This window comes from Lupinus angustifolius, chromosome LG05, assembly GCF_001865875.1.
Source record: "Lupinus angustifolius cultivar Tanjil chromosome LG05, LupAngTanjil_v1.0, whole genome shotgun sequence".
NCBI classification, from domain to species: domain Eukaryota; kingdom Viridiplantae; phylum Streptophyta; class Magnoliopsida; order Fabales; family Fabaceae; genus Lupinus; species Lupinus angustifolius.
This window is the reverse complement of record NC_032013.1, coordinates 1,913,568-1,923,747: the sequence shown is the minus strand read 5'-3', so window position 1 is coordinate 1,923,747 and position 10,180 is coordinate 1,913,568. Positions and strand designations below refer to the sequence as shown.

The window sequence follows — 10,180 nt, the reverse complement described above, 5'->3', positions numbered from 1 at the left end:
ATTGTAATAAAAGCAAAATGAATAAGCAGAAAATGAATGATGGTATTTAAAAATAATCTGATCACACCTCAAAAACTTATTGAGGCATAAATAACTAAATATTGCAAAAAAATACCCTTTAAAACATTGTACGCAGCATAGGCTTGATTACTCTGCAAGTAACAGCTAGCTAACAACTGCAAATTTCCCTGTATAAAATAAAAAACAATCATCAAAGACTGTTAGAGGAGGAGTAAAATATGTCCTGCAGCAACAGCAGGTGACACTTATTAAATAGTCAAAGAAAGGGCCAGAACAAATTTCATGAACAAGAAGTATTAATTGACAGAGTTTTAAATATGAAGCACAGACACCTAAAAATAGTTGTGTCCATGTCAGACAAGTATCTATATCGAATACTTCAAGACTCTTCTGAACCATTTTAAGTACTCATATCTGTATTTTACAATGTTTACTTTTATTGTGTTTTTATACCATTATAGATGGAAAGGTCACAGTAAATAGATAGTTGTTTAGCATCTTATTATGTTCACAATGACCCGTTCTAACTTTTAAAACATTATTTCTCTTTACCAGTTGAAGATTTGTACTTTTACAATAATCTTAAATTAATATACAATCTGTATCATAGACGTGTTGCACTCTATAATTTTTAAACAAATTCATTTTCCTTGTCTGTTTTGTACCACATCCATCCTTTCCTAAGTTATAAGGATGCAAATTCTAAGTTAAGGCACATTCCAATGCATGTATCATAGTCACATCCAAATACATGAACCTTAGAAAGAAATAAGGAGACATGGAATTCAAAAAGAGTGGACCTCTAGGCATATTGCCATGCATAATACATTCTTCGAGAGAAATTTAAGCTTCACGCTAGCGGTTTTTTATAATTGACATTTCATTATAGAATGAATCTCAGCTTTTTGTGTGTGTTTATTCCCCAGTTGAATGATGCCATGGTTCAGATTACCAACTTTTTTTGAAAAATCAAAACAACACAACCATATCTACATGTTATGAACTTTTTTCGTGAACCAGACCAACCTGACTCCTGAAGGGCATCACTAACCACTGTCATTCACATTACTAAATTAGTTTTTGGTCAAAAGAGAACTACAATTATAATTACTAATCAGCAAATATCATTGAAAATATCATCCAATCCTAAAACTAAAAACATTGCAAGCACAGCTTCATGTATGACCAAACAACCATTGAAACTATAACAACTAGCAAACATCGCCCACAAAAAAATTCAGTATCATGTTACTCCTCAGGTAACTTCAAATTTTGTCAAGGATGAAAATAATCTATAATTTAAGCGGAACTGAACTCCTTGTAACTCGAATTAGGTAAACTTAACAAAACTCAAATTGAAATCTCCTCAAATCACTAACACTCTAGAAACTACCAAAGAGTAACTGAATCAAATATCAATGCAATGATAATAACCTAACCTAACCTAACCCAACGCTATCGATCTGGATGCATAAGAAACAAAGCGAGATCATAGTAAGAAACATAATCATTAAAGTTTCAACAGCTTCTATACATTAAATTAATTAACTAAATTTTCCGTTTAGGTTTTTCTCAAACACAGATTGAAGGAAATTTTACCTCAGAAGGGAACTGAGCGCAGAGACGGTGAGAAATGAAGATAGCATTGGAATACATGAAATGACGAAGACTCTTCTGAACGCAATCAATGAGAATCGCTTCCATTGTTATTGATCTCTGTGTTTCGGTTCAGAGAGAGAGAGAGAGAGTTGGGGTTTTGTGTTTCGGTTCAATTTCAATTAAATTAAAATCAGGGTGAAATGTCTCGTGATATATGTATCTTGTTTTATCACAATTATTATATTAGTGACGTGGCACATAAATCAATTTATTAATTCATATAATATATCCGTTGCTAAGTTCAACCACCGCCAATGTGTGACATATTACATATATAGGCTTAGGCTTTTAAATTTTTCCAACTAGATTGTAGGTCATTTTTGTACTTGTCAGAAGTCATTGATCTAATGTGGTAAAGTCCCACTGAATTCTTAATGTCAATAATTCAATTCCTGGGAATTATATTTGTTGAGAGGGCATTCACAATCCAAAAAAAAGGTAAAATGATACTTTTGGTAATACCAAAAAAAATGTTTAATACAAAATTTGTATGTCTTGTCCACACAAAAATGTGAACTATGCGGGCGCACCCGCGGGCAATGCCCATTTTCCCATCTTTAAATTTGATCATGTACTCCAATTTCTCACTTTTAACTACTACCAAGAGTGTAGATTAACTGACATGTGGTCTAACATAACTCGGTTTGGAGTTTATGAGACCTGAGACATCTTAGATATCTCAGGTATCTAGGATATTTCATTCACGGGGAGAAATATATTTCTACTCTCACCTAACACCTAACAAAAATCCAAGGATGGTAGGCACCTAGAGGATTAGTAATTTGTTCTCTGAGTGATGTATGACTATCTATCGTCTTAGTCGTTTGAAACATTTATCATGGAATAACATAAAATCTCATCCTATTGAATTGATTATATAGTCGATTCAACCTCCATAATGATGTTTAATTTATTATCCAAAAGAGAAATAGCCAATTTTACTCATTCATCTTAATATAAATCATTTTTAAAAGATGTATCATAATTTTGAAGTTCAATGATATATGATTATATGAGATATAAATGTAAAGGATTATACTCCATTACATCTTAGACCTAAAAATATAAAATGCAAATAAAACACAGTAATAAAAACATAAAATCTAAGATAGACCTATAGAACATATCATAATGTCTTTTCGTGGCTTCATATGTGTTTTTTTCACTTTGTTTTCTTTAATTGTCGCATTGTCTTCATCAAACCACACACATGAGCATATTGTTTATGGATTTTCTTACTAAGTTTCCTAACTCTTCTCTCTAGTAATGAATGATAAAAATTTATACTCTTTATCTTCTAATGCTTGCGATTTTAGATTCTGGTGCAATTAATCACATGACCTTTCGATCTTCTCACTTTTCATCATATCATAACTTTTTTAGTACATACCATTTAACTATACCTGATAGATCTCATACATCAATTGTTCAACAAATTTTCAAAATGTCTTTGATGTTCAAAAACTTTTATCTAATCTCCAATCTATCCACATAATTACACAAATAAATTTCAAAAGGTCCTTCATGTCAAAACTTTTATCTAACTTCCTATCTATGAATAAAATTACTAAGAACCTTAATTATGTTTTGAAATTTTCTCCTTCTCATGATGTCTTTTAGAATATTGTAATATCATAGCGATTGTAGTTACTAAGAAACTATAAGTGTTGTCCTACTTTGAGATACAATCTTCTAGTGGAACTAGTCAAAAGTTGTAACATACTTCTCATCAATCTAAAATTCAACCTTATGCCTCACAAATTTGGTTCCATCACATAAGTCTTGGGCATCTTCCATTTACCTTAACTTCATTTTTCCTACTTTGCTTTTAAATCCATAATTGATTCGTTAACTATCATTGATTCTCAAACAAAAGTAATACAAATTAATGGTGGATGATATACTGACAATGTAAAAAACACTTATCGACCGACATATACATATTAAATCCTAATAATAAAGGTGGGGTATTCTCAAAGTGTCTGTTCAGAATCAGCCAATGTTTTTCCAAATGCATAGAAGAGCTACAAACATTCTTATTTACAACAACAGCTACACAACTTGAAATTAAAGCCACATCAGTAGAACATAAGAAAATGGAACTGTTTATAAAGCTAAATTGTGAAGCACATTGTCACTACCTTTACTTGAACATGATCTGTTCTATCACCATTGTGTCCTTGTTTTCTAAGAAGACAAGAATCTAAGTCTGGTTGATGAATCATTACTACGTGATCATGTCCGGGTTCAGATCCTCTCCGGTATTAGAGGATTGAGTTCTAATAATCCCTACTCCCATTTGCATTTAACCTTATGTGTATGCCTAAAGTCATATCTCAACAATAATTTCCCATCCAATGTTCTCAAACAGAAACTCTCCACCAACACATAAAAACCAAATCTTTGCCACTCATTTTCACTTTTAACCTCTTCTCTCACTCTCACCATCTTTTCTCTCCCATGCCCATAAGCCCAACCTCCTTCTTCTTGAACCCATCTCATATTCTCAACAATTGCTGAACTTAAACCAACACTTACCCTTTTCCTATTATATGCATTACAAGCTTTGAAGTAAAAGAATCCATTAGCATCAACTCTTCTATTCCTTATAGCTTCTATGCCAGAAACCATAACAACCTCTCTTTCTACACATGCATTCACATTCACAACAACATCTTTTTCACTTTTATCATTGCTACATGTGTAAATCTCTTCCCATCTTTGTTCAAGTGTCATGCTATAAAACATGGACTTGTTCATTTGTTGCTTAACTCTCTTTTGTTCCCTTATAAATATGAATGGACAATACCATTTTCCTACAATTATGGGTGGTGAACGTTTTCTAGAGATAGGGAAATTAAAATTTGGTAGCTTATCTCTAAGAGATGCATCAACACCTAGAGCTTCACTTAGTTTGCATGATTTGTATGAGCCCGAAATTCGAATTCGCCATCCTTTTTTCCTTAGGAATGTTGGAGGGATGCCATCAGGAGCAATGGACTTAGAGAAAAATCCACCACTTTGGTGGGTATGAATCTTGAAAATTTGGTACAAGTCTTTGAGATTGAATGGTTTTGGATCTTTGTCACTCAAGATGTTACTAAAGCAGCAATTGATAATGTCTCCTTCTCTTGAGCATTTGTATGTTTTCCTACAAAATCAGAACAGTTTCAACATTGTCACTAAAAATAAACTCATATTAGATTACATGTTATCTGAAATTCAAAGACCAGAAGTTATGCTACTTAGTGCTTATACAACTTTTTTCATAAATTATGGACAAATAACTGTTATGGTTGCATCTAGGTTTGTAATGGCTTACACAACTCTAATTCCTTGAGCTAGTTTTTGGATAGAGTTAAAGTATATTTATTCAAATACAATATTTATTGAGGTTAATGATGTTCGAGGCCATGCATAGATATCGAATTCCAAAAATTCTCACTCCAAATTTTTCTTAGTATAACCAAATATATCCCTTCGAGATACATGACTACCTCCTAAGAATCAAACCTGACATTTTAATTTATCTAGGAATTCTGACCCTATTGGACTAATATCTTATTGATTCAGGAAGTATAGATTGTCGTAAAGACACTTAATATTTATGACTCTATATCCACAAAAACATTAAGAAAACGCACAAATAAACAGTTTTGTGATAATCCAAATCTAATTCAATAATCATTTATAGTTAGTCCTATGATTATTGAGCATCACATGTTACATTTTTAGTGGCACAATACATGTAATACTCAAGAACCTCTTAAAAAACAAGAATATATTGCATACAAATATGAGAAAAAACATTGACAATGTAATAGTTTTTTACACCGTTACTATATCATCATTCAAACGAGAGGTGGATAATGTAATGATAGTGTATAAAGTGTCGGTGCATAAATATTACGGTCTACAAATATAACAAACATACCCTTTATGTGTACCTCTGGCTCTAATAACATAGTACCGGTTAGAAGATAAAGGGTGATCAGGCACAGGTAGAAACCAAACTTTGGTAGATGAAACTTGTTGATATTCTGATTGATGAGTAATAGTGAAGAACTTATCTTGTGGAAAAGGGAATTTCTTAAGTTTCTTATACCTGAATATATTCCAACAAAATGAGTCTTGTGATTCTGCTTCTTCATCAGTTATAACTAGATAACCAGAATATGGTGCATCTGGTGGTGGAACTTCAAGTGTACTAGGACATTTTCTGTACATGGATAAAGGCCTAGTTACATACATGTTTTTCTAAAGGGTAATAACTCAAAGTGAAACCAATGCTAGATTTATCACTTTCAGTTCCTTATGCATGAAGTTATGGATATGAGAAGTCAGATTAAAGTTGAAGAAGATGTAAAGTTTTAATTTTTATGTACCAACAAAAACTTAAGTGGAGACGTATTTATATGGGCATCACATCTGTTGTACCACAAAGCGTGATACTTTATGTGCTATTGCTTGTAATTAGTTGAAAAAAATATATTTAAATTAAAATTTTAATAGTTAATTATTTTTCTGACCAATTACAAGCAGTGGTACATGGAGTGACACATTGTTTAAGGATCGCAAATGTTCACCCATTTATATGTATTTCAAGACAATGTTTATGTTTTTTTGGTACTATTATTTAGGATTAAATTTCAATTAAAATTTAATTTTTAATATTTTGTCAAAATTTTATTGGTTGTGATTATTATCCAAATAGAAATGCTACTGAAATGAAGCAAAAATTATGACATGATTTGGTTTAATAGAAAAAATATATGCACTAATAATTATATTATCCTTGTATCATTTACTTCTTTAGTAATTATCCTCCACTCTTAATGGTTTCATTACATTTTTAATATTGTCCACTTCATGATTTTATAATTTCTGAAACAGTTCAAACAGAGCTTGTATAGACTTTTTTTAGTCGATTAGAAAGTGTTATTGGATACGTGATATAGTGGTACAACTGGTAGTTCACTAATTAAACCATAGACGAGCAAAATTAGATAAATATATATATATATAAAAAACCAATATTTTCTTATTTATATTAAAAATTAATTTTAAATAAAAACGGCTGGTATCAATAATTTTAATTGGTATGATCAGTTTTGACTGGTATGATCAATTTTGACTGATTTTAGCCAGTTTTGACTGATATGATTGTATGACTGATATAATTATTGTACCATACTGGTATTGAGATCGGTTTACCGATTCAACCGACCGGTATGAAACAGTGAAAAAAACTAAGAATAAAATCTAGTTGATGTAATATATTTTAAAAGAATTAATTTATGCTTTTTTTAATTGGACAAAACTTAAGCGCAATCCCTTATGTACAAATTTACACGTTTCATTCATTACCAACTATTTCCTTCTTTTATGAGTTTTTCTTCTCATGATTTTTTCTTTCTAGTCACTATCTTTTCATCTTTATTCATTTTACTTTACCTCATTTTTAGTGTTGTTTTGTTTCTTTACCTCATTATGCACACCATGTTCAAAATGCATTAGCAACTCCTTATAAATAAAACCAGAATAATAATAATAAAAAGGAAGCAAAATGGAACTACCATGTGCAAATACAATAAAGAGAAAAAACACTAGATATATATGAGAAGGAAAACTAGTAGAAGAAATGAGAAGATGAATGCTAATTGAAATTTAATGAAAAAGTTATAGTGAAAGTGAGACCGAGAATTAATAAGAATAATAGTTACACTTAACAATGTTAAAGTGAGACAAAATATTACACATATTTATTTATAGTTGATTACTAGTAACATTTGTATTTAATGTACTTCACCTAAATTTTGTCCTTTTTAAAAGTACAGCAATATAAGTTTTTGGATTTTTGTAAAAAAAATTAATATTTTTCAATTTTTTCATTTTCCTTGAAATTAAGTAATTGGACGTACCAAATAGAAGTATAGAACGACTCATATATTTGATTCAATTGGATTTTTTTGGTATATAGGAAAGAAAACAATAAAAAAAAAAACTAAAACATAGGGTGATTCAGTTGGATTTGAATTGGCTTTTGTATTATGAGAGAATAGAAATCAAACTAAACAAAACCAAATTATTTTATTCGTTTCAAATTTTTATATCCTCTTAAATCGAACTAAACCATATTTTTACACTCCAAATTATTAATAGTGACATTTATGTTTTTAATAAGTTTTGTTATTTGAATAATCTATTTATATATTATTTAGGACAATAATTCACATTTACAAACATTTTTACATAGTTTCCTACAAATTTCACCCATACTCATGAAGTAAGAGTATATATGGTAACACCAGAAATTATAAACTAACTGATTGATTTATTTGATAAAATAAGTTATTTGTTAACATTTGTAATTAACATATTCAACAAAATTATGGAATTATAAATGTACATTTAATAAATAGTTTGAGATATTTTATAACTTCGAAATGACTGACTTGTATCATTTTATATTTATTATTTGTTTTAATCAATTAACTAATTTATCAAGTGAACCATATATCATATAAAATTTGTACTAAGTTTATAATTTTTTAAGTAATATATATATATATATGATAAAAGAGAATACTTACACCATGAGATAATTTGTCTTCTTCGGTCAATAAAAATATGACATGCATATTGTTTTGTTTTATTTTAGAAATATTTTTATAAAAAATAATTAAATATGACACATCTCCTTATTTTGTTAGCCGGATGAGTTGATTTATCTTCTCATATTATGACATGCATTATTCTAGTAAAATATTATAGTATTTCGATCATGTAGCAGATTCTATCTTATATAACTTCCTTTATATGATATATTACAAATAAGTAAAGCATAAAGAGCATTTATCTTATCATATATAATGAGTAGAAATAAAAATACTTTCATAATGATTGTGCTGCTCATCGTTTTAAAAGAGAAATTAAAGCTGAAAAAAACCTGCTTTTGCTTTAGTTTTATTGTCCACTTTCTATTCTTCTTTCTATGCTAGCCTCTGTTAGCTTAAAAAAATAACACTACTTATTTAGCGAGAAGAATGCAATTTCAACATGTTTTAAAATATATCATTCCTCAATAAATATATATATATAGAGACCAGTTAGTATTAATTGTTGAATGGTGACTTGTATCTCTTTCTATATACGTTGGTTACCTCTCCCAATAAATATTGTTTCAGACATTAAACTCGTAACATTTTGGTTATTATAGAAATTTAGTATGGTCTTATATCAGTAGACCAACATCTTATTGGTCGGTTACCTTGTATTTTAATAATATATAGTTAGTGAAAGTAGAAATACCGATGGGATTACCAATAAGAAAAAGTAAGCACCTTTTTATTTAGCTAGGCTTCAAGAAATTAGTGGACTATGTGACTACTAAGGTTTTAATCAACTTTACAAATTTGCTTTTTTTTTTCTCTCAACACTTTAATAATACAATGAATTAGAATTAATTTATATACAAGAATCCTATGCCTGTGGTGATATTTGTCATACAACAAATATTACAATACTATTCAACCTCCTCCTTTGTGTATTGTGCAATTATTTAGACCAAAATAAGCTACTATAGCTTGTGATTGCTTTTTCTTAAGTTGCTGGAAACAATTTTAGATATGTTGCAATATTTTTTAGTAGTAGCGGCCAGAACCAAGGAAAAAGTAAAGGGTTGTTGGTGGTCGAGGTGTTAGGGAAGAAACGAAAGACTTTAGAGTCATATCATTAGTGTATTTCATGGATCTCAAAACCTCCAAAATTTAACTCGTGAACATACCCTAGTCTCCATATTCTTATATGGAATGCAAAAGAAGTGGAAAGCAAAAGCAACATCCAAGGAGGCCACTATGTACTACTAGTGGAGTGATGATGTATTCCTTGCCAAAAGGCATTAATTGCCTTGGTGCATGGTGTAGGAGAGAACTTATTCAATGCTTCCTATGGGTATAGAATGTATGGCTATAGATGAGCTAGGAAGCTGGGATACAAATATGAAACATGAATATGGCATGAGGTTCCTACTTAGTGGGGTTTGGGGAGGACAGATGTACACAATCTTACCTCCACAAATGGAGAGAGTGTTTCCAGGATTTGAACTCGTGACCTCATAGTCATTAAACAACAACCTTACTATTGTGTCAAACTCACTCTATAGAAGAGATTCGTAAAATAATTGAAAATATATAGACGAAGAGTACCTGAAAAGTATCATATGCCCAACACGACAACCATTTTGAAGTATCAATGCTGCATACTAATTGACATTTCTTGTTTATGTTCTTCCTTGTGAGGAACTTGTAGTGATTTGTAGAGCAAGTGCTTGGTTCATACCTCATAAACATCAACTATCATGAACATCACACTACATTAAGGGAAATCAAAATTTGTTCCATAGAAGGAGATTAATAAAATTAAAGGATACAAAATATGAGGTTAACTATGAGTACATTTAACATGCAAAACTCATTCATGAGCTCAATGATTGATACCC

The 10,180-nt window shown here is 30.2% G+C and overlaps 2 protein-coding genes across 4 annotated transcripts in view; both read right to left on the bottom strand.

Moving 5' to 3' along the window:
- Positions 1-1,813, bottom strand: part of LOC109347401 (cell division cycle protein 27 homolog B-like) — a 9,104-nt gene extending 7,291 nt beyond the window's left edge. For all 3 annotated transcript variants that reach the window (XR_002107597.1, XM_019587233.1, XM_019587234.1), the window contains exons 1-2: positions 1,621-1,813; positions 116-188 (exon numbers count right to left, since the gene is read on the bottom strand). Coding sequence is in view for 2 of the 3 variants with exons in the window: in XM_019587233.1 (XP_019442778.1) it covers positions 116-188; positions 1,621-1,725 (178 nt within the window). In the remaining variant the exon portion in view is untranslated. The remainder of the gene's footprint in view (positions 1-115; positions 189-1,620) is intronic.
- On the bottom strand, positions 3,644-5,987 carry LOC109347399. Its single transcript, XM_019587231.1, has 2 exons — positions 5,615-5,987; positions 3,644-4,831 (listed from the first exon to the last, which is right to left on the bottom strand). Exons 1-2 carry the CDS (start codon positions 5,929-5,931, stop codon positions 3,970-3,972), a joined length of 1,179 nt encoding a protein of 392 aa, XP_019442776.1. The 5' UTR covers positions 5,932-5,987; the 3' UTR covers positions 3,644-3,969.

What these genes read in the sequence shown, in the direction of transcription:
- LOC109347399 (XM_019587231.1), bottom strand. Translation starts at nt 5,931, where the DNA reads ATGTATGTAACTAGGCCTTTATCCATGTACAGAAAATGTCCTAGTACA. An exon ending in GCCAGAGGTACACATAAAGG is followed by an intron (nt 4,832 to 5,614) that starts GTATGTTTGTTA and finishes CTGATTTTGTAG; the next exon opens with GAAAACATACAAATGCTCAA.